Source organism: Haliotis asinina, chromosome 7, assembly GCF_037392515.1.
Source record: "Haliotis asinina isolate JCU_RB_2024 chromosome 7, JCU_Hal_asi_v2, whole genome shotgun sequence".
NCBI classification, from domain to species: Eukaryota; Metazoa; Mollusca; class Gastropoda; order Lepetellida; family Haliotidae; genus Haliotis; species Haliotis asinina.
Genome location: NC_090286.1, coordinates 13,696,026 through 13,723,273, shown reverse-complemented (window position 1 = coordinate 13,723,273; position 27,248 = coordinate 13,696,026). Strand labels below are relative to the sequence as shown.

The following is a 27,248-nucleotide window of genomic DNA, read 5'->3' as shown; positions in this document are numbered from 1 at the left end:
TGCAGACCATGAGGGTGAATGGCTATTTACTTTGAAACTATTTACTGCGATGGTTAAAGCCCCATATATTTTCACTGCAAGAGAGGAGGTCTGCTAACTCAATAAGGCTACAGGATTCTGTTGTGTCGATTTTTTATCTTGGTCAGCCTGCAAGGGTCTGTGGTCTGATCTGACGTCTGTCGAGTTCATCCCACAGATGCCGTGTCGGATTCAGATCTGGTGATCTGGAGGCCATGGCAGTTTTGAAGAATGAAAGAAGTCAGCAGAGACAACGTTGAAGAGATGTAGATGATACACTATACTACTAGATATTTGTATAGCGCCGATATCCAGTTGGTTCAACTGCTCAAGGGTGCTTTGTTTTTTCCTCAATCATTGGATGTGATGGATCACAACGGCACATTGTACATGTATTTTCAATCTCAACTGCCTGGGGATCATACAACTCTTGCAGCCTAACAGGCGCACAGAGTTAATGTGGCTTTCCCATCCTTACGAGGTACCTATTCACAGCTGGGTGGACTGGGACACATAGTAACAGTACTCTGTCCATGTTTACTGCACGTTGCTGGATCTGCAACTAGGTGTTTGCACGTATTCGTGTGGCCACCATCTACCAACGGATTCGTGGGTTCTTTTACGTTCACAGGGCTGTGTGCTGCACCCTAGGGGGTGTGACAACACTGAAAGAGTCTGCACACAAAGTTGACTCCATGGTTTTTCACACCCGGTAACAGGTGGGCTCGATCCCAGCACCTCCAAGCTCGCTGGATTAGTAGCCTGGTACCTTAGACAGTTCGCCCACCGCGCCCCCAATGATGTTGAAGAGGCTGGTCGATATAACGATTTGCACTCCTCAATTCCCAGAATTGCCACCAAGGTAGGTTTGTTTGTGTAGGATATATCACCCACCCCACAGCATCACACTTCACCCATCGAATCTGTCGACTTAATTAACGCAGTTCGGTGCAAAACGTTAATTTCACCATCGGTAGACATACCGTCATCGATCTAGGCGCCGGAGAAGAGAAACTGAACCAGAACCAGTCTCTCACAGTTAGTGCCTGTACAATGTCGCTCCATACGTTGTCATCGAATGTAAATCTAATTTTCAGACGATACCTGATCGTTTGTTCCGGAACCTACCCACGACAACATCATCTAAATGCTTTGAAATTTGAAATTAACGTTTTGCACCAGCAGTCACAATGGCAGTAGCATGTTGATGGAAGTCCAGATGTTGCGATCTTGTGTAGGAGCAGTGACTTTTGGCCTACTATTTTAATGACAATCAATGACAATTTAATTCAGGCGAGTCTGGGCGTTTCAAGTTCGGTACATTGAAGACATTCTAGCCAAATTATCTGGACCATATGCACGACCATGCTGCGTATTTCTACAGGCTTCGATGTGACAAGGTATATTTGTTGGATGGTTACTTGATTTCAGCAGTACTCCAACTGTTTGGCGGCAGTCTGCAAATAATCGAGGTTGGAGCAGACAACCCAGTGATCAAAAGCATGAACATCGATCTACACAACTGGGATACGATGACATGTATCAACCAAGTCAGCGAGTCTGACACCCGGTTTCGTTAGTCGCCTCCTACCATAAGCATGGATTGCTGAAGTCCAGTTCAAACCGGATTTTCAGGGTAAGTTTGTTGTTGTCATTGCGAGTCTTAACCAGATAATCCAGTGATGGACATCATGATCATTAATCTACGCAATTTGTCACAGGATGGCATCTATCAGTCGAGTCGGCAACCATGACCTGCAAACATAGTCATTGTCACATGTTCCTATTAATAACCTCTTTTTCCTACGACAGACATGGGATTCTGAAGTTCAGTCTCTTTTGGTGTGAATAGACAAAATTGTATACCGCGTTGCCATCTGCAACCGATGGGGCTAACCCCGACAACCACTTTTACTCATGTGTTGTCAATGCCAAGATGCTCCTTCCTCTGGATTTGCTGGTGTTCAAAAGAGGAATAGAAAGACAGGGGGATGATTCAAGATTATGAAGACCTTCAACTGCCACAAATGGTTATAAAATATATGATGTGATAAAAGGTGATCGTCGACGTACCACCTGTCACAGCTGCTGCGGTAGACATATCTCATGAGGAGTTCATGACATCCTGGAGACTGATCCGGGCATGACACAGGTTTCAGCATGCTGGTTTCCAATGCCGGTGAGATCTGATAAAAAACACTACAGGTTCGCCTGAGAATTTACGTGCTATTGTCTATCGCCTACATCCCAGAAATGTTTCGGTCTTCATAAGGTTTACATTTTGTCTAATTAAATAAGATAACTATATTTCTTAGACTAAATATTTAGTGTGAAGCAGATCCAGCTCGAATGATTTGTAGCCATAAATTAGTCTTAGGTTCGCCACTGCCATCCAGTGACTATACAACATTCACTCGTGAAGGTCAGGGTTAGAATATTGGCCTTCAGAAACCCACAATTTTTTATTCAGTATAAGGGCCAACGGCCCATGTACAACATAATACAGAAAAATGTCATCAGTATATATATAGAGCATTGTTTTGGATATCTAACAGTTGGCATTGCTAACAATTTAAAGCAATGCGTAATACATCGTTTACATACATCATCATTCGGGACGTAATACCCAGCACCTAAAACATGTTTACAAAATTTAATATGGAAACGTTCAACGCACTGAATTTGGGGAAAAAAAACATATTTCACTGGAATAAAACCATAGTAATTTCCTATTGACAGAATCAAACGCTTTTTTAAAATCAACAAACAAGCAGTAAAAACCACCACTGGTCTTTGTAAGATACTTTTGTACTAAGCATTGTAAAACAAAAAAGTGATGTAACCAGTTCTGAATCCTGCCTGTGATTCAGGCAGCTGTTCATACATGGAACAGAACAGAGTTAGTTTTCCTTTTTTGTGCAATGGTACCACTAATCCCTTGGTCCATTCCACAGGAAATGTGCCCCTAGTAAGTATAGTATTAAATAACAGATGAAAATAAGGCAACAGTTCAGACTTACATCATTTAATCATCTCAGGTGTAACCGCATCAGGTCCAAGCGCTTTCCTTACACTTAGATTGTCAATAGCCCGAAGAATTTCATCGTTCGATATTTCACTGTTTAATATGTGATTAATGTTATCATTATTACAAGCACTACAATATGTACCATCATGTTCTTTCACAAACTGATCATCTTTATTAAGATGATCTTGATCGATGTCAGTATTTATAGTATTGAAGACAGTTCCAAGTCACTGATATAGAATTGGATATGGTGCCTTTTGGTTTTGTGAGTTGTTTAATATGATTCCAAAATGTTCTGGAATTACAGCAGCTGCTAGACAATATGTTAACCTGTTCCTTCTCGTGTCGCTCTTTCTTCACACGACATAGATGACGATACGAGTTTCTTAATATACGAAATTCAGTCCAATGTAAAGAAATGTCAGTTTTCCTAAACATATCCAAGTTAGAGTATTTAAGGTGGTTCAAATATCTACATTCCTGGTCATACCAGCTGGCACTACAAGGCTGATAAGTCAACCCTCCACGGACTCTCATACCACACTATTCTGTACTACGAGTTATACAGAAGTTAGTTTCGAGACAGCGTCTTCTACACTCTTTAGAACATCACTTGTAAAGTCACAAATACCATAAGATGACAGTCCACATATGAGTCTGTCTGCATAATCGGTTACCTTTTCATCCTTCCATTTAAGTTTAAGATCAGGAATTTCCTCATCGTGTTTCGTGTCAACTTTACCACAATCACTTTTCATTCGGAAGGTCAGTACTATCGGCAGATGGTCCGATTCACACCGGGTATCAACCTGAAAATCATGAGCTATATCAAACAAATTCGAGGAACATTGGCAATAATCAACAAGGTCGGTGCCAGTGGCAGTATAACATGTCATATCACCATTAGGATCAGATTCACATCGGCCATTCATCATATGAACATTGAATGAACAACAGAGGTCTGTTAAATCTGTACCATAAGAATTAACAACATTATCTTTGCTTATCTTATTTGAAAACTGCCAGATATGCATTCCATATCTTGGAGAATCGGGATGTATTTATCATCATCATGCAGAATATAGCCTCTCAGGTCCCCAGTCCTCGCATTCAGATCACCCATGATGATATATCATGTGTCCGAAACGTTAATGTCGGATAAACACGACAATAAGCAGTGTTCCAGATAGTCTTATCCTTTCAGCTCTCTTGGATCACTCTTTTATGATGAATGTACTGGATGAATGTAAACACAACCAAATAGAAACCCAAGCTTCTCGTAAGAGGCGACAAACGGGATCGGGTGGTCAGGCTCGCTGACTTGGTTGACACATGCCATCAGCTCCCAGTTGCGCAGATCAATGCTAGTAGCTGTTGATCACTGAATTGTCTGGCCCAGACTCGATTATTTACATTTCGTCTCTTCCTCCAAAGAAAGCAAACTCTGTTCCGTTAGCACACCAGGTGATGGCTTCGCATCTCTGACATTCCAAGCCTCAATCAAAGGACCCCAGCGGTAGACTACCCTGCGGAAGAGCAGAGCACTAATTAATGTTAGGTACATGTTAATCTGCGGGAGAATATCAAAGCAAAAGGCCGTGAACCACATGGACATTGTGCCCATGGCTGTCGCCATGAATCCAGCGTCATGACTGTGGTGTAATGCTTATTGAACTTTCTTTTTCAACAGGTTGACACTGTCAGATTCCATCTCTCGGCGGATTATTTGTCTGACAAGCCTAAAGGAACTGATGATGGTGTTCTTTCTGATGTTGGGGTCTTTCCACGCCGCTGAGTGACAGTATTAGGCGCCACGCACTGTAGTCCTGGAAACCCGAAGTTGCTGGCAGACGTGTATGGAACTTGGAGGGGGCATGCTGAGAACAACCCGTGACGGCTTATTATTATTGAGAAACATGGAGTTCAGCAGAGGCCTGGTATTGAACAATTTCAATCTAAACTGTACAAATTCGTTTTATGTTCTGATATAAGATATCTCCTATTGTATTGTTGCCATAATGAAACCACTCTCGTGAATTAGATTCTCCTGATCCACAATGGATGAGGAGTTAAGAAATCTCTGTGAAAATGGGAAAGAGGTTTTGAAAGACTAATCACTGTGTCAGAACTTACTAATTATAGTTTTGTACATGCCATTGACCTTTATAATGAAATAAGTGAGTGAGTGAGTGAGTTTTAGTTTTACGCCGCTTTTAGCAATATTCCAGCAATATCACGGCGGGGGACACCAGAAAATGGGCTTCACACATTGTATCCATGTGGGGAATCGAACCCGGGTCTTCGGCGTGACGAGCGAACGCTTTAACCACTGGGCTACCCCACCGCCCCTTATAATGAAATAAACCATGTGAGTCTCAAAGCTGTTCAACCACCCGCCGTAGGACTCGCCTTGCTTTTTGTAAAATGACGTTTTGTCTTGAATAGAAATCTGTGTTTTATAATTCGTGAACTTTGGGTTTGTATGAGAATAATGGTTCATGTGGGTACCACAAAGGATACCAATAGGATACCCTATTTATGTAGTTGCCTGTTACATTCAAATAATCAGTTGGACAATGCATGTGTGTAGTTTCCAGCTACGCTCTCATACATTCAGTTATCAGTGGTGCACCTTCACTAATATAGTCATTATGTCAACGTACAGATATGTCCATTCAATGTGTACAACGACATCAGGATATTAACTAAATCAGTACAGAAGCAGTGCAGAAGTCTTCTTACACAGCCAGGTGTCCTTCAGGTTTGCCTTGCCTCACCTTAATTAAATATACATCTGAATCTACAGATATCGATTTCATTTAACCGAGCTTGGGATTATACTTTCGCCGAAATCCACCCCACGAGGCAGAGAAGTAGCTTTGGCAGATAAGTCAAATAATAGATATGGGATCAAATTCGCAAGTTGTAGTTCCTAATTGATACATGATTATATTATGAACAAGAATACCATTTTTGATTATAGGATCTTTCATGTTTTTATTTTGTTATGATTTGAGGGAAATGGTGGAGGCAGAGGGGTGTCACTCATTTTGTTCTGGGGAAGTATAGGGGTCATCGATTTTGTACACATGTAGGGAGTTTCATCAATTTGGTACATAAAAACATTAAAATATTAAGTATTGAAAAGAATTATGCTTAAAATTATGGGAAGAGGAGGGGGGGTATTGATTTTGTACATGACATGCAGGGGTGTCAGCTAGCCATCTCTCTCTCTCGCTCGCACGCACGCACGCGCACACACTCTCACACCAGCCTTAAATTGTGAACGGTCCCTTTCTTTTAAGTTTTTTGTTTACAGGTTTGTTGTTCATTGCAGCAGACCACACCTGTCCTTCGGCAGCCTTGGCGTCCTGTGTGGACCACACATTTCAGTGACTGACAATACAAGCCACCTCACACCCCGTTTAAGTTTTATCCTCCTTAATTAGCCAATCTATTGAGGCATCTAATTACAACATTCTCTATAGCCCGACATTACTTGTCTGTGTCTGATTAGTGTGATGTTTTCCCATACAAATATACTACGCGCTATATACACCGAGACGCTGCCCAGGGGCTTGAAACACAAACAGCAGTTTGCATAACGGCTTGCTGAGGTTGTCGTCATCACCTGGGACAACCGAAGACGTCTTTGTTTCGTTTAACACCTGTTCATTAACAATATGTTGTCTGCCATCATCGAGTCTGGGTTAGAGTTGGTCCTCAGCAATCGGTGTCAGAAGAGGCGACTAACGGAATCACGTAGTCAGGCTTCCCGACTTGGTTAACACTTGTCTTGTATCCCAGTTCCGCAGATCGATACCCTTGATGTTAATCACTGGATTGTCTTGTCCAGACTCGATTATTTACAGACCTGTGCCGTATAGCTAGACTATTGGTGAGGCGCCCATAAACAAACCAACCAGCCATACTTACCCACCTGCTTATGATGTCACTTGAGGAAAGGTGTGGTAGGAACACTTTACATTGTTATGTCAATGTGTTTTCCATTACTATCCATCTGTATTACCATTACACATAAAGATACATGGTATGAATTATGTCTAAGTGGATTTTTAAGGTGGGGAGTGTGTTAGCAATGTGTATAAAGGAGTGAGTGAGTTTAGTTTTAATATTCAGGCAATATCACCACAGGGACACCAGAAATGGGCTTCACGCACTGTGTCCATGTGAGGAATCGAACCTGGGTCTTTGGCATGACAAACAAACACCTTAACCACATGAATATTCCAACACATCCTATGCAAGATGATGGTGTTTGTGACATATATCATGTTTCACAGAGATTACATTTGACTTCTCAGCTCTCGCTGAAGTGCTCATCTTGTCATTGATAGTGCAATTTCCTAAGTGAGCAGTTTTGTTGTTTTGTGTCTGAGAAATGCTGATGCTGGGTTCAAATCCCATCCTTATACTGACAATGACTCGTGGTTTGTCTGCTCCAAACCAAGTCCATGGGTTTCCACCAACAGGTTGTCCCACTTTACCAGTCTGTGATACAATACTGTTTACTGTGTAAACTTCAACAACCTCATTCACTCCATTCCCAGAATGCCGGTGAAGAACTGGGATAGAATAGACCTTCAGCAAACCATACTATCCATAAAAGACGATGATGCTTGTCATAAGACTAACAGGATTGAGTGACCCGGCTTGCTGACTTGGTTGACACGTCCTCAGTTCCAAACTGCACAGATCGACGCTCATTCTGTTGATCACTGGATCACTCGATTCTTCACTGACCGCAGCCATATAGCTGGAATATTGCTGAGTGCTCCGTAAAACCCAACACCCTCACTCATTCCATTCCCAGAACACACTCCATCAAAGTTGTATTTTTATTGACAATGAAAACATGTATTTCCAGCTGAGACAGTTTGACCACACAGCACACATAACAAACTAGCAAGACAGTATATCCCTACCCAGTATCATCTATACACCTGAGGTTAATATACTGACCAGCAAAAGAAATGCAAGTTAAAAAAAACAATGATATCTCATAGCAGTAAGCATTCATGTTTATTCTTTCTATTTAAAAACTCAACAAAAAACACAGTTTTTAGCAAAGGCAAAAATAAACTTTAAAATAAGACCTCTCAAGAATGGATGGAATTAACACGGTAGACAGCAGAGGATTATATATTTGTGCCCATTGTTAAAAATGTTTACATGAAAGTGCATGCGAAGTGTAACCACTCAAATGGTCACTCCTTTGTCCTTAACCTGTATTGACCAACTATGTAATTGTGCATTACATCAGGTAAACACACACGGAAATACATAGCAATTTTCTGCATCTGTAAGGGGAAATGAAATCATTGAGGTATAAAATCACGAGAGGCAGCAAGCAGGGTTGATAGTGCGAGGAAGGTTTTACACTGCTTTTTGCAATATTCCAGCAATACCATGGCAGATGACACCAGAAATGGGCTTCACATATTGTACCCATGTGGGGAATCAAACCCGTGTCTTGGGGTGATGAACCAAAGCCTTAACTACTAAGTTACCCCACCGTCCCCAGCACGGAAGAAAAGAAACAACCCAATAATATATTCTGGTTTTACTCAAAACAGTAAATGGCGTCCACAATATGTAAAACGATACATTCAAACTTAGACTGTGATCATGGAATGAGCGGACTTACCATTAGAAAGGTATTCTTTAAGTAATGGGAGAAACCTATTCAATCAAGCAATTGCTTTTCTACAAAATGAAATCAGGCAAGACCAGTGATAAAACAATGATAATGCTTTCTGTAAGAAGGACACCTGCTGGTAGAAGGTTTCACACATATACATATATATATCACACCTTTGTTCATGGCAGCAACATTCAACACAAGCTAGAGTAAATACATCTGATACCAACGACACTGACTGGTACACGTGTAGCTGCAGAAACCTTATCTCCCAGGTGCCCCTGATGCAAAACCTTCATTCTGACTTGTCCCACATAGCTATGAACTATCCCGCTGAGTATTCTTAAAAGACAGCCCATCCTATTTGTACTTCACATTATAAGCTTCATGGAAGTACAGTCGGGCACTGTTGTCTCGAAATTCATGGGACCAAGAAGAAATATTGAGTTATCCGAATTTCAAGACATCTGACCAGGGCATATCATCACATACCATTATGAAAGAAAACAAAATATAAAGTCAATTTCAACAATGACATGTTAGTTACGTGATTACATAAAACCCTCTGTTATCAGTTGTGTTTAGTCGTAACAGTGAGTACATGTGCTTCTTAAATATTTCCATCTTAATTAATCCTAATTTTTAACAACAAACAAGTGACACCTTCAACTCTAATAGCCATAATTAGTTTAGTTTACTGCATCCCTTTGGTTAATGTACACATGTGGAAACAAACTCAGTTCAGAGAGATACTTCCAATGAAAAGTAGCTGAATATTGAGTTTCTTGCAAATATTGAATCAAAATGGTTCTTGGGACCATGAAATTATATCAAGACATCTGTATTGATTTAAACAGAGCTTGAATAATGATAAGTTATTATGGACTTGCCATGGCCAAGATGCTACATCGAGACAAATAAGATGTCAAGTTATCACAATACAACAGTGCTCAACTGCACATGCATCATGATGTAATGGCCGAAAAAATCATGACTGACTTCCTAAGGCAACATCATAGGGAGCAGTGCTGAGTTAGGTTACTGCACCTCCGAACAGGGAACCCTTCAGACATCCAAAATGGCCTAACCATATCATACATCATAAACAGATATATTTGTGATAAATTACACTTCTTTGTTAACAAAAGGACAGATTTATGAAATTTTGTATGGTATATCAAAGAAATGAGTTTTAGAAAGGTTTAGCAATCAGGACAATGTTTTCTGGTGTGAGGTGATGGTCGATATATTCCCGTAGCTTGCTGTCCATGTGATGATGTTGGAGATATTTGATGCGGCCGTAGTCAATGAGGCGCTTGCACCTTCGCCCAATTTCCTCTCTCTCAGTCTCACTCAGCTTCAAACCAGACCTGGAAGGACAAAAACACTCTTTGACCATTCAGTGGGACCTGGTACTTGTTTATTACATGTTAATCTGTTCCTGACTTATTCAAGATCTGCTATAGATGCTTCTCATTCAATCATGACCTGCTAGAGACACTTCTGAAATATATTATGCACACTTCCTTTTCCATTTTTCACAAGTGGGTAGTCCCATCAATTATTAATACTTTGTGTAAATCACAGCTAATGTAGTATGAATGTAATGGAGCATTAATCTTGCTGTCAAACACTTCCCTCTCTGGACTTCACATCAGCCTGTCTTGATTATTTACAGGCTGAGAATAGGAATATTGGTCGGTCTAATATTATGTTCTAAATAACATACACTTTTTAATTTAGACAAATTTAGTACAACAAAACATGTTAAGCAACACTTACGTCTGAGCACTGTTGATGTCTGATGCCTCTATATCATGCTCGTCTGCAGTGCTTTCTTCCACCTCCTCCTCAGCCCTGTCCTTCTGCTCTCGCTGCTTGATTCCTGGAGAAAATCAAATGGGTGAAGTACATGGACAAAACGTCAGACTGTGTGGGGTTAAGTCATGTAGCTTTCAGCGATATTTCAAAATATGACATATAAACACAGTTAATACAATAAAATACTGATGCCACCAGTCTGTTGTCCTCCAGCCCTAGTCACAACCTACCTGTCTTCCTCCAGTACTACACCTGTCCTACTCCAGCACTACACCCAGTCACCTACCTGTCTTCCTCCAGCCCTACACCCAGCCACATACCTGTCTTCCTTGAGCACTACACCCAACCACCTACCTGTCTTCCTTGAGTCCTACACCCAGCCACATACCTGTCTTCCTTGAGCCCTACACCCAGCCACATACCTGTCTTCCTTGAGCCCTACACCCAGCCACCTACCTGTCTTCCTTGAGCACTACACCCAACCACCTACCTGTCTTCCTTGAGCCCTACACCCAGCCACCTACCTGTCTTCCTTGAGCCCTACACCCAGCCACATACCTGTCTTCCTTGAGCCCTACACCCAGCCACATACCTGTCTTCCTTGAGCCCTACACCCAGCCACATACCTGTCTTCCTTGAGCACTACACCCAACCACCTACCTGTCTTCCTTGAGCCCTACACCCAGCCACCTACCTGTCTTCCTTGAGCCCTACACCCAGCCACCTACCTGTCTTCCTTGAGCCCTACACCCAGTCACCTACCTGTCTTCCTAAAGCCTTACACCCAGCCACCTACCTGTCTTCTTCCAGTCCTACACCCTACTCCACCTACCTGTCCTCCTTGAGCCCTACACCTCGCCACCTACCTGTCTTCCTCCAGCCCTACACCCCCCTCCACCTACCTGTCTTCCTCCAGCCCTACACCCCCCTCCACCTACCTGTCTTCCTCCAGCCCTTCCATGTACAGGTGGCCCAGCTGCTCATGCTACTCAGGAGCTGGAAGTCTCGGGCTGATATCCCACAATGCTTCATGAACTCTTTGCCGACATATGCTTTCCAGGTACATCTGTGGTGACAGCACAGAGCTATCACTACACCTGAGGGTAATCTGGTGAGGAAGGAAGTAACTCAGTAAATCATATAATATAGGAAACTATAATTATAGTCTGATTTACAACCATAAGAACAATTTTATTACTTGTTTTATGGATTTTTGTCCTCAGAAAACACAAATCACCATATGACTCATATGAGTTTTTCAAAGGCATTGTCCAAGTTGAAGCTTGCTGAGGTGCTCAAAAAATTAATTTTTAACATAAATATCGTTTGTTGTTAGATATTCAGTTTAAAGTCTCCGAGAACAGATACAGCTGTTTTAGTGTCCAACAAACTGCCCTGAGTACTTAAAGTCACATAGCTGAATATATTAAAATTAGGATACTATTTTTTGAGCAGGGAAACTATTTTTATACCTTTTTTCTTATTCTTGAAAAAATATGAGCAGTGGATCCATAACAAAAGAATTAAAATTGGTCTGGACTAAACAAGTATTCAAAATATAGAGATATCAAATCAATTGAAATTCTTGCATTTACCCATGACTACAAAGCACTGAGGAACACTTTAACATAGTCACTAAAGCACTAAACTTAAATCATTCATAAAAATCATCTACTAGTGAGTTGCCATTCATGTAAAGGTCAAAGCGCTAACACAGCATGTCCATTCTGAGCCCTGTCCTCTTGTAAACAACAGACACTCAAACAGTAGATGATGAGCAAGTTCCAGGTGGTTAGTCAATGACACACAATAAGGCCATATGGGATACGGGGGAAGTTCTCTTGTTGTTGCCAGGCAACAACATTTTACTTATAAGTATAATAATCTGCACTCGTTGATAAAAGGAACACTGTGTCTGGTGTGACTGCTTTTTTCAATGCCTACCTGCGTTTATGTTCTTTTCTGGGTTTCTTGGAAGGAGACTGTTCACAGGTTTTGTTGTCATCGGACTTGGGAAGTGTTTCTAGTAGGCATCTCAAAGCTAGATCTAGCAAAGTATCAGAAAATAAACACTTTAACCCATAAAATTGATATATTGAAAAAAGATGATCATACAACATCTTATCTTGGTTTAAAAAATTAATAAGATCACCTGACGGAATAATGTTTGCACTACTTTTCGTCAAGTAAAGAACATGAAAAGAACATCTTGCTGCTATGGCAACCATTGTATTCATATATTACTTTTCATTATTAAACAGGAGTGATAAATCATGGCTATTAACAGCAAAATTACAAATGTTTGCCTAAACGTGGAATCTGATGTACTGATTAAAAAAATGACTACAACATTAATCAAATGCCCGTATCTTTATATAATTGTTAAAATCTAAATATTTTAGATATTTAAATACCTTAACATAGGTCTATAGCATATTACCTCATGCTTCGCTTAGTAGGAGATCTGACGGAGTTGAATTGCAATTCAATCTTGAATGGCTACCTCGAATTCAACGACTGTAACGATAAGAAAGTATCTGGATCTCCCCACTGTGCATGCGCACAGACTCCATGAGAACTTCACTTTTACTTCTCAGTCCGAAGAGTCCGGTGACCCTAGAGACCAAGGTAAGTAAGATCGTACCTTATAGGGCGGACGGATGCGTGAGTTGCTGTGCAACACCAATGGTCTGAAAGACTGCAGCCCCTCCACATCTTCCACAGCTGTTCAGTTCAGCTCAATCTGATGAGGGGGCTAAGATAAGCCCCAAAACATCATGAAAATAAACTCAAGAAGTTGCTATCCATAAATATTTGTCCTGTAGAACCTCTTCCTAGTTCCCCAAAGAGGAGAGGACCTCCTGATACATAATTTGAGGGCCAGCACCGGACAGAGTAACTGCTCTTCCCGATCCTCTGGTCTGATGATGGCAGTAAGAGAGTGGTCTGGCTGACCTGGCAGCTGGTTCTTTGCCAGGAAATCCCAGAGAAGGCCCAAGTGTACAGCCCCATGTTTGGTCTGTTCAAGCCAGACCCTAGTCACATCCAGTGCGTGAATTTCATTAAAGGTCACATGCAACCAAAAAATCAAACATAATTAAAACACATTTATCACTTATTCATGACATATAATATACATGGCTACTTTTAAAAATACAAGTAAACAAAATTATAACCGTACAATCGCGATTCAAAAGTGCAATATTTTGTACTTGGGCTTACTTCCCCCGAAACGAAGCCCTCAGGAGACCGAACCCAGTCTTAGCACCTGGATGTGCACTCAAGTGTAATGACGGATTCCGATTGGCTGTTTCATTTGCTGATCTGCTGAGGGTTCATTGTGTGTACAGACAGATGATCTGTTTGATGGACATTTTAGAAGTATAGCGAGTCACAAGAAAGTAAGATTCTTTATGGATAACAACTTCTTTTTGTGTACTTGATGCGTCGTTTCAGTATGGATTCATATACTGTTGTCAAACAAAAGTATACTGACTAAAACAAGTCGTTATCCATGGAGAATGTATATAGAGATGTTGGGTTTTGAAAATACATGTTCTCTGAATTTGCACTCGATCCAATCAAAAATCATGTCAGTAGAGATGGTAAACTACTGCGTGGCTGGAATCTGTCATTCGTCCAAGTACAAGGCAGGACTTGGAACTGACAAGAGTTTGCACCAGTTTCCGTCAGATCCAGTCTTCCGAAAAAAGTGAATGAAGTTTGTTTGCAATCCACAGACATAAAAACATGTCATGTGTATCACACGTGCCTAATTACATAATGTGGCAGACACGGGACTCGGGTGCACGAGTCATAAATCAACTTATTTTCTTTATGTCATAAACTCTGATAGGTGTTAAGTTCAAATTGCATGTGGTCAATGATTGAAGCTGTGTACTGCATGTTGTCTTTAGCCGACAGGCAGGCAGACATATAGGTGTGAATAAACCAGACACAGAGCTTTCTTTGTGACAGACTGCTTACCACAATCAATGTTTTTTTTACGTAACAAGTAGATTATTTACTTGTTTGTGTACACAACCAAGATTAGACTACTGCTCACGACCTCAGACGCTGGGCATGCATACTGTTTCAAGCTCCGCGAACCTATTCACTGCGCATGCGTTATGGACGCAGCGCAGCACAGCCATTGAAACCAGTTTTTCCCCCAGCGCTGGGGGGAATTTAGTGAAACGTTTGAGCTCCGATTTCGCGAGCTTTTTTTTCATCGCGTTTTTTTTTCAACTTTATAGGTTGAATTGGCATTTTTGATGATTTGTTTCGGTAAGTTCATACCGAAAGGTACCAGAATCTGCAAAGTTGTGTTTTACGTTGCATGTGACCTTTAACTCTCGCCACTGTAGCTAGCACCAACAGAAACACCATCAACCACGTTAAGTTGTCAAACGATGCCCTGTCCAGCGGCTCTCAGGGGAGACCTCTCAAGTGCTGTAGCACGATGTTCAGGTCCCACGCAGGCGGACAGAACTTAACCTTTTGGTCCTCCAGCTTGAATACCTTCCATATAGAAACCAGTTCCGGGATCTTCAAGACTTTTCTATCTCCTCTGACAGCTAACACACCGGTAAGTCCCAATGGTATTGAACCGTAAATAACATATAAACTCCGCCAGGAACTGGGTTGACGCTAACAACGGGTCCTGCGACTTCTGGGCACAGAACTTCTCAAATGTAGATCACTTGTCATCACAGAGTGACTGAGTGGAAGCTTTGTGAGTCCGCTTAATGATCTTCGCCACTTGAGATGAGTACCCCTTGGCCCTCAAAGTCCTTTGCAGATGGTCCAGGCACATAGATAAAACCGCGCTGGATCTGGGTGCAGTGTCCGACTGTGGGGATGCCGTAGCAACTGGTCCCTCTCTGAAAGCCGGAACGGATCTTTTCCTGCAAGGTGGCACAACTCTGGGAACCACGTCCTCACTGGCCACTAGGGCACGACCAAAAGCAGACAGATCCTAACCGTGAGCTTGAGTTTCGCCACTACTGGTGGCACTAGCACTGGCAGAGGGAAGGCATAGGCATCCAGTCCCTCCCATGACATTGACAAAGCGTCAGCCACCCAAGCTGCAGGGTCTGGTATCGGAGATGCGTACACTGGAAGCTGAGCGTTGAACCTCATGGCAAATAGGTCTATCAGTGAGCGCCTGTGATCCTGACATATGAGCCTGGATGAAGCATCCACTCGGTCGGGGACGGCTTCCCTGGTTGGGAAAGCGCATCAGTTAGGACGTTCCTGCAACCTGGGATATGGCGAGCTCTGGCCTCGATGCCGTTTGCATCGAGAATGCTGGCTAAGTGGAACATCTGATCCAGTAGGGACTTGAACCTGGTTGTCCCCTGTCTCAAAATCAGCCATATGACAGCTGTGTTATCTGAAACAATCAACAGGTTGGTGTAGCGTAGTAGCGGTGCCCAGTGGTCTACACCTAGAACAACTGCCTCCAGCTCGGGATTGTTGATGTGCCACCCTGCTTCTAAATCGGACCAGAGCCCCCAGGTTGTCTGATTGTTGAGATGCGTACCCCAGCCCTGGAGTGATGCGTCGACAAATAGTTCCTGGTCCTGCACAAACTCGGTCAAACAAACACTGTCGCAGATGTTCAACTTGATCGTCCACCACCATTGGTGCAGATGTACCGGAAGCAACAGCCGTGTCATAACATCGTCTGCCTGTATGTACCTCTGTAATGGTCGTAGCATCAGACGCCCTCTGCGTGTTAAGTCCTGCGCCGACATCAGTAGGCCCAAAAGAGAAAGCCACTCCCTGAGAAGCAACAGCTCTGACAGTCCCTTCGCTACGAACCGGGAAATCTTCTCCCATCGGTCGAGAGGGATCCGAACCCGGTCGTACTGTGCCTGGAATAGGCCCCAGATAAACACTAATTCCTGCGTGGGGTGCAACTGCTGCTCCAGGAGACAGATGGCAAAGTCTAGCTGTCTGCGTAGCAACTGAAGTTCGAACTGGTTGAGAAGGCAATCGTCTATGTATGGGTCGAAATCTATCTGCCTGAGATGAAGAAACCGACTGATGGGCGTCGTGATTCTGGTATAAATAGCCACTGGGTCGTGGAAATGCCAAACGGCAGGAACCGCCACTAGTAATGTTGACCGTCGAACACAAACCTCAGAAACTTCCTGTGAGCCGGGTAGATGGGGACGTGCAGGAACGCATCCTGTATGTCGAGACTGCACAGCCATGTTTCCAGGACCAACTTGAGATGCAACAGTTCCAGAGACGCCATCTTGAAGTGAGGAGGCTCGATGAAATAGCAATTGTTGAACACTGCCATGTTGTGGATCATGTGTAACTTGTCAGAGTCCTTTTTGGGAATGAGGAAGATCGGACAGTAGAACCCTGGCGAGAGTTGTGGGTCCAACACTTCCCCAGTAACACCTCAACAATGTCTGCCAGCAACTGGCACTTCATCTCTGGATACACCCGTGGTGACGGCTGAGATGTCAGGGGTGGAGGTTGTATGACCGGTAGTTTGTACCTCTTCTTTAGGTTCTGATAACATAAGGATCTTCGAGGATGGACTAGTTCCTCCAAAAGATGCCCAGTCTCCTGCCTACAGGTGTAGGGAAAACTGGCATGGCTGGGGGCGGGAGTCGTGACAGGTAACACCCTCAACGTCTTGAACAGGGACGCTTCCCCTTTCCCCTGCCGGGGGTGGCGGGGGCGTCCCTGGTTGTGTCTGAAGGCTTGCGATGATTGGCTGCCACGTTGCCCTGGCCGTGACCTCTGGTAAAAGCGGATCTGACAGATTTCGTCATCGGCATTGCGCTTCTTCCCCTTGCCGCGAGTTCCAGCTCTGTCACGAAAGGCAAAAGATAGGCAAATGCTGACGACACCTCAGTGTTAGTTAGCTCTGCATGCTCCTTATAAACCTCTGGGATAGCATTTCCGAAGAGGGTCTCTGAGGAAAAGGGAGTTCTTATAAGACGCCGCTTGAACTCCTCCTGCTACGAAAATGCGTCTAAAAACCCCATCCTACACACCACTGTCGTCATAGCTAATGCTACAACAGGTCATGAAGCACCTTGCCCTGCCATAGGAATAACGACAACAAAAACCAGGACTCGTTAACTTCAGTCAAATCAACAGCTGTCACTGACGTTGTTGATGCTAGTGGCTTCAGGATTTGCTGCAACTCCGAATTAGTCGCTTGCATTCTGGAATCCTGTACTTTATATGAGGAGTTGGAGGATAGTTTCTTAATGGTCTCATCCCCTGAGTCCGTAAAATCAAGACTGTGAACTTTATTGTCCTGCTTCTTCAACCTGGGTCCCCTAATCGTGGAATTTAACAACAACTTGGCAAAGTTCTCATTCAAGCAGGATTTGGCAGAATCATCAACTCTGGATTAACTCTGATAGCCCTGGGGCTGTCCACACCTGATGCCAGGGAAGGGCAATCTGGGAGTCTGTCAGCGATCCAATCATACATTGCAGAAAGCGGCAAGTACAAGCCTTCTTCCTCCTCTATGTGAGCGGGTTCTTCCTCATAATCGGGGAAAAAATACTGCTCTTCATCCACATCCTTAGATACGCCCAACTTGTGCTTCGGCACCTGCTTCCTATGCGAAAAGTGCCAACAAGTGTACGATAACGAATTATATGTTATAATCGATACGAAGATTGAAAAATATTACCTTCCCAAACACCAAGAACCTGTAAAAGGAATCAGTGCAAAAGTGTTGTAAATAAAACCTTATTAGCTGAAAAAAGGTAGCAACTCAAACACGTCTAGACAAGATGATGCTTGAAGTGAAAGTGAAGTTCTCGCACATGTACAGTGGGGAGATCCAGATACTTCCGCATCATTACAATCGTCGAATTTGAGGTAGCCATTCAAGATTGAATAGCAATTCAACTCTGTCAGATCTCCTACTAAGCGAAGCTTGAGGTAATATGCTATAGACCTATGGTAAGGTAAGTAAAAAATATAGAGAATACTTAACTATGTCCCATGTAATACCATATTTATGAAACGAGTGAAAGCGAGTTAGATACCGATACAATTCACGACTTTCATAAATATGGTGTTACATGGGACATAGTTTAGTAATTCATTTGCTACTCACCCAACATTAGCAAAATAATATCGAGCAAAGTAGTTCTTTACTTAGAATGCAATAAGTGTGGTGACACTCAGCTTTCCGCGAGTCAAGCAAGGTCTAATACCATTGTGACAGAGGTGTTAGCATTACTATAAACATGACACTGTGACACTGTGACACTATGACACTGTGACACTATGACACTGTGACACTGTGACACTGTGACACTATGACACTGTGACACTGTGACACTGAGACATCATACGTACAGCATCATGTGATGTTATTACGCAATGTGTAATAACTTTGTAAAATTATTTAACAGTGGGGTTGAGTAATAAATATATGCTTATGACTAAAACAAGGTCCTAATCATATATTTACAACAGACACAAACTTTGTCACTTCAACTGATCAGATCTTTCACTTCAGCATATTACTCCCATACTTTGTGCAGATCTGAAGATCACCTCCACTGAAGGTCATACATAAGTGAGTGAACACTGAAGTCAAAATGAAGGATGGGTGAGTTTTTGAGCCATTCAGATGCCAGCTTTCTAAAGCAGATGGTATTAATTTCTTTACCAATTATATTTCAAAAGATTGATTTCAGTGAAAGAATACATGCAACACCACACACAACACAATAATTTCTTTAGAAGAATTCCTGCATTGGCATAGATGCCAAGGTGATCAGAAACAAAAAAGTACAGGAACTATTCACCACATTTTACAACTGTCCTTACTCTTTACACCCTGAAACCTCTGTAGTAAGTGACTGGACAGTTCAGCTGACATGACTTCCTGTAGTGCTTGTCATAAGAGGCGACTAACGGGATCGAGTGGGCAGGTTCGCTAACTTGGTTGACATTTGCCATTGGTTCAAAATTGTGCAGATCAGTGCTGCTGCGGTTGATCACTGGATTGTCTGGCCGAGACTTGATTATTTACAGACCGATGCCATATAGCTGGAATATTGCTGAAAGTGGTGTAAACCTAACCTCACTCACTCACTTCCTATAGCGGATCAGAGAGGTACATATTGTTTTGGGGCAGTAGATTAAATGTACTGCAGGTTATACCTGTAGCTGCACCACACAAGTGTTTCCCCATGGCAACCACTGGACGGTGGTCATCTGCTGAGATTGTGTTGTACTTCCCTGAAACAAACAAAACCTACTTGGTAAAATTGGGAAACTTACTAGAGATATGCATATAGCGCACATTCTCTGAATTACTCCCCTTTGCAGACCTTGGAAATAGAGGTAGACAAACAGTGAAAACAAGACACATACTTGTCAATGAATCGTGGACACATAATCTTCTGTTGGCACATGTATCAAAGTGTACCAGTGTTACTGATTCTTGATGTTATCAATATTGATGTTGATGCAATGAGTAAAATATTCTTTAGAGGTCTCCTTATATTGTTTCTGCTCCTATGGCTATGGTCACATGCTTCTTGCAGAAAACCCAACAAGTCATCCAACAACAAGACTCACCCAAATTTAGGTGTTCAATGTCTATCCTGAGTCTCTCGAACTTGGGTCCTTGTTCTTCTCGGTGCTGGTTGTCAAGCTGAAAAATGTTTGAATTTAAATTGTATATTTTAAATTAGTTTTCTGTTACAGATCAGTTGATGTATTATTTCATGTATTTCATGGTCACGGTATTAATACATTTGCAAATCATACAACTATGGAACATTTTAATAACAATTAAACATTTGCATTGTACATGTAGTCCCTCGAGGGTCAGTCTTCTTCAAAAGGTCATATAAAACCTTCTCAATTGTTTGTATTAATGCACAATACTACATATACACAATATTTAAAATATTCATAAAATGTAAAGAAGCAACTTTCTTCTTTTTCAGACTGAATTTGTGGAAATGTAGACTTGCCATTGACTTTTTTTGATAAATTTGTTTAATCATCTGTCTGATAGACTATTTGACTGCCAACATATCCATGTACTTACTTTGTATCGGATCGTGCCTTTGTCCACCAACACAAAGGAGACTTTATTACACTTTTCCACTGCTCTCTGCACCCAGTGAGACAGCTGACCTGCATGTGGAACATCAAACAGTGCTCAATCGGGAAATATTTCTACTTTCACATTAACATAATAAAAAAAAAAAAGATTTTGATAAGATTACAATCCCAAGTGAGCAGTAATGTAACAAATTCTGATAACATGTCTACCATCATTCCAAGGACTGCCAAGCAACTTCACTTATTTTACCACAAGCTAAATTTATGGACTTAAGTCTTAATTTCAGTTTCTGGACAAAGCCCTTTCAAAGCAATCATCTCCATTTAAGATTGCATTTTAAAAATAGACATATAATTTCAGTGCATGAAATAAGCCAAAACCCCACCCAGACATCAACACTGGTGACTTCAAAATGTTACCAGCCCTGAAAGGATTAAAGATACCAGACACCAACATATGTTAAATTTACTCAGATGTACCAGCCCAAAAAGGATTAAAGATACCAGACACCAACATTATGTTAAATTTACTCAGATGTACCAGCCCAAAAAGGATTAAAGATACCAGACACCAACATACGCTAAATTTACTCAGATGTACCAGCCCAAAAAGGATCAAAGATACCAGACACCAACATATGTTAAATTTACTCAGATGTACCAGCCCAGAAAGAATTTAAGATACCAGACACCAACATATGTTAAATTTACTCAGATGTATGGAACATCTACACATCTTACCAAACCACCGGACAAGCTAGCAGTTAAAAGTTTGGACTATCCATCAGAAATCTAGCCCACCTTGGGTACTCAGACAAGTCTTATTTCATTCAATGATAATTTGGAATTTCTATACTTAGATGTCAGAATGCACACTAAACTGTTAAAAGCTAAACTTGAAATGAACAATAGTCAATATAGTGCCCTCTCAACGTACCTTTCCCTGCACCCATCTCCACAAAGCAGACGCCATCTTTGAGCAGCTGCAGCTTGTCTAGGTGGCCAACCAATGAGGCCTGTAACAACAACCAGATATTTAACCAAAGTTTCAGATTATCTTCATCATTCACAGAACAAGGTCTTTAACAATGACAGCTAATGAGGTTAATTTGCTTTGAAGTTAGGATAGAGAATGTTAGGCGTTGTGAAATGCATACCATACCTCTGGCTGCTGCAAACAGCAAATAAATCAAAATCAGACCAAAATCCCAGGCAAAAATGATTACATGTACTTGTTATGGTGATAATAGTAAATATTTACTCTGTAATCAGCAAAATCATATGAAACTGAAATAAATATCAGCAAACACAACTACTTGAGATAAAAGTGACAATAAAGGGTCCATGTCACATCAATGAGGTCTGGTTAGAGTTACCTGCCTTTGCCCTAGTCAAATGCTGTACTAAAATTACATATTGCATTGTTATGAGGCATACCTGCTGTTTGCGATGCCTTAGTGCTGGTGTGCCGTATGAAGGATTCTCCAACTCTTCCCTCAGACAGCTGTGGCTGAGGATGTCGGACTTAATGTCCTGTATGTGTTCTGTTAATAGAACATCATTCAATAGAATATCTTTCATCCACATTCAGTCATTTATATAGTCAGAGTATTTTAGTGACATTTACTCTAAGGAACTTTATTCCAGAACAGGCTTTAAATCTGTCTCATCAGTGCTGTGAAAATACAATCCATGATATTTTGTAATGAGAAGTTTATACATCTTGTCTATTGGACAAGAGACCAGTCCCATTGCTGTGTGTAAAGCTGATGTCCATGACAGTATTAGGGACAAATTTAACTCTTTATGCATTTTTCACAAGTCTGCATTCTTGAAATGACTTTAACAATGGCGCACGACTTCCACATTTTGGGAAAAGTCCTGGGATTTCCCTACCATAAATAAAACACATGGCTGTCACAGTAATCTAAGGTGATACACTTGGTTGTGTTCACAGAGCTTCGTCCTTGAGGATTTCACCAAAAACTTGTGATTATGGTTTGAATCCATGCTTTTAGTTTTATAGATGCACTGTCACACTGACTGACTTATTCAGGTAGTTACTAACAGATACTTCTCATCTAATGATGATATTATGTAAATCTTCTTGTTACCATTGTATAATTTATTCACTCTGTCAATCAGATTTTGCAGTTCTTCATCCTTCACTGTGCACACCGTAACCTGCAATAAACAATCTACACAGTAATATGCAATAAACAATCGACACTGTAACCTGCAATAAACAATCTACACCGTAATCTGCAATAAACAATCTACAGTCTAACTGGAAAATACTTGGGTACTTTCCTAATGGAGACCCCTTTCCCTTTGATCATTACATACATGTATGAAACTCCATGTTATGCCACAGTGTCAAACATACATGAACTTCATTATATCACTAAGTAATATTTATCCAAATTACCACTAAAATAAACCAAGTGTGAAAAACGTAAGAACATCACAATGAAAGATACTGATATTTGACAATGACATGAAGCATCTAATTAAAGACAATATTTCCATCATGTTCAGAAACATACCAAACATTTGTAACACTGACATATGCAGGAGGCAATTTTCTTTTTCATCTGTGGAGCTCATAATTGTCAACAAAGTAGGAACTAAACGATTTTGATTACATCAAGACTTTCCATATGCATTTCCTGCAATAAATGCCCTCTGTCAAAAGGCCAAACATTTTGATGGGTTGGTTGTAGTTAGAAGGCTGAGAATAGACATATAAGACAAAGAACAAACCTTGGGTTCAGGGGCAGCGTCTCCGTCGTCATTGCCAGCATTGATTCCCTGCTGATGGTAACACTGACAACAGTATCAGCAGAGAAATAGTCATTCAAACATTACCATTTACCAGATAATAAAACAACTGCATTTAGAAACCGTAGAAATGATCTTCTTGATCTTCATTTGGAAAAGCACAAAAGTAGGTTTATCTCTCAAATTATACATTTATCATCATTAGATGCTCATCCCTGCACATCTCACTTAACAAATCTTGTCCTGTTGTTCCCATGTATGTATTGATGTATTAATGAATAAATTAACCCTTTATATTTATACCATTGTTGTCATTTGAATTACACCTTGTGGATACAGTCCTACCAGACATGCTGATATATCTGATTATCAATATTTTTAGCCAGACCTACTTGCAGGATAGTATAATCACCTCAACAGTATTCTTTGTAACACTCTTGTTACATCTCTTTAAGTGTTTTTCCAGACTGTCTTCATAACAAGTACTGAAACAGAGTGAAAACAAGGTTCAACTTTGTATATTTGTCAGGGTAGAGAATTTCCCATTCTAGCAAATCGCAAACTGACATATTCTTTCAATGCTAGCAATGTCTACATAATCGTCTTGATACAGGTTTAGAAACCCTCTGTACTGAAGAGACCATACATAAATCAAGGTATAACCAAATGGTCAATGTGGTCACTCTGAACATCTCTAGTTCTTGCATTTCCATGATCTACAAATACTTCTCATGCTTCTCACAATCTCAAATTACCTGCCCTCAAAACACAAGACATGTCATCGTCTGCATGGTTAGCAGCATGTTAGCATGATGAGGTCATGATGTTTTGAAACTTAAATAACTCACTGTTTTGAATCGAGAGGACATGGTATCCTTTTTCTTGCCAGCTGAACCTGAAATAATGGTTCACATGAGCAATGATGAGACAGGGTTTGACTGCAGAATCATGACACGGCGTCCACAATGACAAAATTATTACTTACATTGCCAGGCAGAGAGAATCTGATGAAACAATATATTAATTAACAAAATATGAGCAATGTTATTATTGGGGAACAAATAACAGTCTTATATGGAGAACAAATAACAGTCTTATATATATTTGAATGTATTTTGCAATGTATTTGAATTATACCTGTTTTTCTTATGCTTCTATTACTGTCAATATTCAAGCCACCAATGTGACATCATGGCAATCACGCGTCACAATATTTGTATACAGTTGTACTGTGACGTCAAGACCAAAATGACGTCATAACAATCTGTTTAACTGTTATCACTTCTCCCTGAAGATACAATATCGAAACATGAAGGAGAAGATCCGTGTTGTATTAATATTTTAGAAACTACTTGTTAAATATGTACTACTGTATGCTCGGTATTCTCATCACTTTCTTGTGAAATATTGACAACAGCCCATCCTACTGCAATGTGTACCCCCAGTCTTCAAACTTGATGTATGATGTCATTTAATTAGCCATAATTTATTTAGGAACAATGTCAAAATAGATAAGGACAAAACTTTAAGGACGAGCAACTTCTTTATTCAGGTGGAGCGACGTTTCGATACAGCTTCTTGTATCGTTGTCAAGCAAGTTCACCAACTTCTAAACATGTCTCTCAAAGAAGTTATCCGATGTCTACATATAGACGTGGCAATCCAAACCATGAACTCCTTGACCTGCCTTGAGAAGAAATCTTACTTGCTTGACAACGATACAAGAAGCTGTATCGAAACGTCGCTCCAGCTGGTTAAAGAAGTTGCTCATCCATAAAGTTTTGTCCTTATCTGATTCACCAACTTCTAAACATGCCTCTCAAAGAAGTTAACGTCAAAATATCTTTTTCAAAATAAATTATATGTAATTTTTTACACATGGATTTTGTGCACAATTTGCTGACATTTTTTGTTTTGGGATTTTGTCAAGGTGTTTTTTCTGTCCTACCCTCTTTAAATAATTTCATTGGGACTAGGTGTGGGACATTATACAGTACTAGCAATTTGGACTCAAGCACTTCTTTATTTGTTTGCTGGCCTGTATCACATGTATAAAATTAATGTTGACCTAACAATCATTACACTAGATACGAAAAACTAGGGATCAAAGAAGTAGCCTCGCGTATATCAATATTCGCGCACCTAAAACACGTGTAGGCATTGTATGCGGAATTAACAAGGCACATGCAAATCAACAATTATACAAACCTTCATCAATATAAAATGTTTATAAAAACATACATTTCAGCATCTGACACATCTCTATCGTAGCGGGATGAAGTCATCATAACACCACAGTATCAAAGTCGATTGCGCGCAAGGACATCAATATTCGTGATAGCTAAAATCCGGACAAACAGTATGGTGAATAGTTTACGCCAAAAGCTTATACAAATGTAGACCCGTGAAGGTCCCGGGGTAGAATAGGCCTTCAGCAACCCATGCTTGCCATAAATGGCGACTATGCTTGTCGTAAGAGGCGACTAACGGGATCGGGTGGTTAGACTTGCTGACTTCGTTCGTTGACACATGTCATCAGTTCCCAATTGTGCAGATCGATGCTCATGTTGTTGATCACTGGACTGACTGGTCCAGACTCAATTATTTACAGACCGCCGCCATATAGCTGGAATATTGTGTGGCATAAAACTTGACTCACTCACTCACTGATACCAATGTAGCATTGAATTTCAAAAAGACGCATTTAAACAAGTAAGCTTTCAAGTAATCTTGAATGAAAATAATATGCCTTTGGAGACATTTACTGAATAAAGACAAGCATATGTTCCTTATTCATTTGATCAAAAAAGGTCATATTAATTGCTTTTACTAGGTAACTCTTCATGAAAATTTGTTGAAAAGTTTAAGGATTGAGTCTGTCTTTAGCTTCCGAGGTTATTTTTCCCAGACAACACCTCACCTTCTGGGCTCATGACCTTTTAGCGTTACCATTAACCAATACAGACGACCGGCAGATCAGTGATGTCATGAATGAAAACTATTTTTTAGAGTTTAATCTCATCTTGATGTTTTTGCATCAGTCCAGAAGAGTAAAAATACATTTGCTGGAAAACTCTGGATAAGAAACACTACTTTGGAGTTTGTGATTTCCGAATCGTGACAGCAGGAAGAAGAAGACGACTTCTTGTATACAAACATGAAATCTTACGTCACACTTTCATGTGTAGCGACCGCGTAAATCCGGAAGTGATAGGTGCGCGAAAATAGTTGTCCGTGAATTTACATTACGCCTGGGAACAAATTAAATGGCTTCCTCGTTGAACCGATACAATCAATGTTCAGCAAGTTACACGGATGTTGTGACCATCAACACACTTCCTAAGTAACCTCTTTCAGAAGTTGGACTGAGTATTATTCACCTCTCAACATTATCAATAGGATATGTATTTCAAATGCATATCGTATGTCGAACTGTCTTCTTCAGTTCTTGCTTACCCCCATAACACAGGCGTGCTCAGCACAGTATTTTTGTCCCGTGTTCGGTCTAAATTTGCAGAATCGCCTCTTCTTCTGTAAGAAAAATGCACAACATCCACCCGGAGGCACACTGTGTAAACTGTCAAGTTTTTTAACTTCCATTATCAAGCTAAAAATGTTTGACCTTAGTGAAAAGCTGCAAGAGGGAAATCCCTTTGGAATATCCGGAAGTAAACAAGAAAAGTGGAAATGAGTTCCGCAGCAATTTTCATTCCTCTATATTACTCGTTAAACATATCTAAATAAAGCATTAATGTCTTGGTCTAAATCATTTGATACAATCAGTATTTTATTAGTTACCATTCACCAAATATGGAGAACACAAGTACGATGAAATTATTTTTTTCCACGTGATATTTC

At 40.9% G+C, this 27,248-nt stretch overlaps 1 protein-coding gene across 4 annotated transcripts; it reads right to left on the bottom strand.

Moving 5' to 3' along the window:
* Window positions 1–8,070: 8,070 nt before the first annotated feature.
* LOC137291120 (tRNA:m(4)X modification enzyme TRM13 homolog) lies at window positions 8,071–27,058 on the bottom strand. 4 transcript variants are annotated; one of them, XM_067822402.1, is made up of 14 exons: window positions 26,847–27,058; window positions 24,239–24,285; window positions 23,803–23,875; window positions 23,373–23,435; window positions 22,724–22,793; window positions 22,047–22,153; window positions 21,547–21,625; window positions 20,593–20,681; window positions 20,115–20,190; window positions 19,695–19,772; window positions 12,474–12,576; window positions 11,468–11,637; window positions 10,491–10,593; window positions 8,071–10,078 (listed from the first exon to the last, which is right to left on the bottom strand). In XM_067822402.1, the coding sequence occupies exons 1-14, from the start codon at window positions 26,988–26,990 to the stop codon at window positions 9,901–9,903; spliced, it is 1,380 nt and encodes a 459-aa protein (XP_067678503.1). In that variant the 5' UTR covers window positions 26,991–27,058; the 3' UTR covers window positions 8,071–9,900. The 4 variants fall into 4 exon arrangements, 2 of the variants coding, with proteins under 2 accessions (XP_067678503.1, XP_067678505.1); XR_010957246.1 differs by lacking the exons at window positions 8,071–10,078; window positions 10,491–10,593 and adding an exon at window positions 10,769–10,865 and having other exon boundaries at window positions 11,396–11,637; XM_067822404.1 differs by lacking the exons at window positions 8,071–10,078; window positions 10,491–10,593 and adding an exon at window positions 10,778–10,857 and having other exon boundaries at window positions 11,418–11,637.
* Between the last annotated feature and the right edge of the window lie 190 nt (window positions 27,059–27,248).

Bases quoted from the DNA above. Each gene is read 5' to 3' on its own strand.
- LOC137291120 (XM_067822402.1), bottom strand. From the start codon at position 26,990: ATGGAAGTTAAAAAACTTGACAGTTTACACAGTGTGCCTCCGGGTGGA. The intron at 22,794-23,372 runs GTTTGTTCTTTG...TGTTTATTGCAG, and splicing joins ACGCTGCCCCTGAACCCAAG to GTTACGGTGTGCACAGTGAA. The intron at 12,577-19,694 runs GTATAACCTGCA...ATACTTTGCTAG, and splicing joins CTTGTGTGGTGCAGCTACAG to ATCTAGCTTTGAGATGCCTA.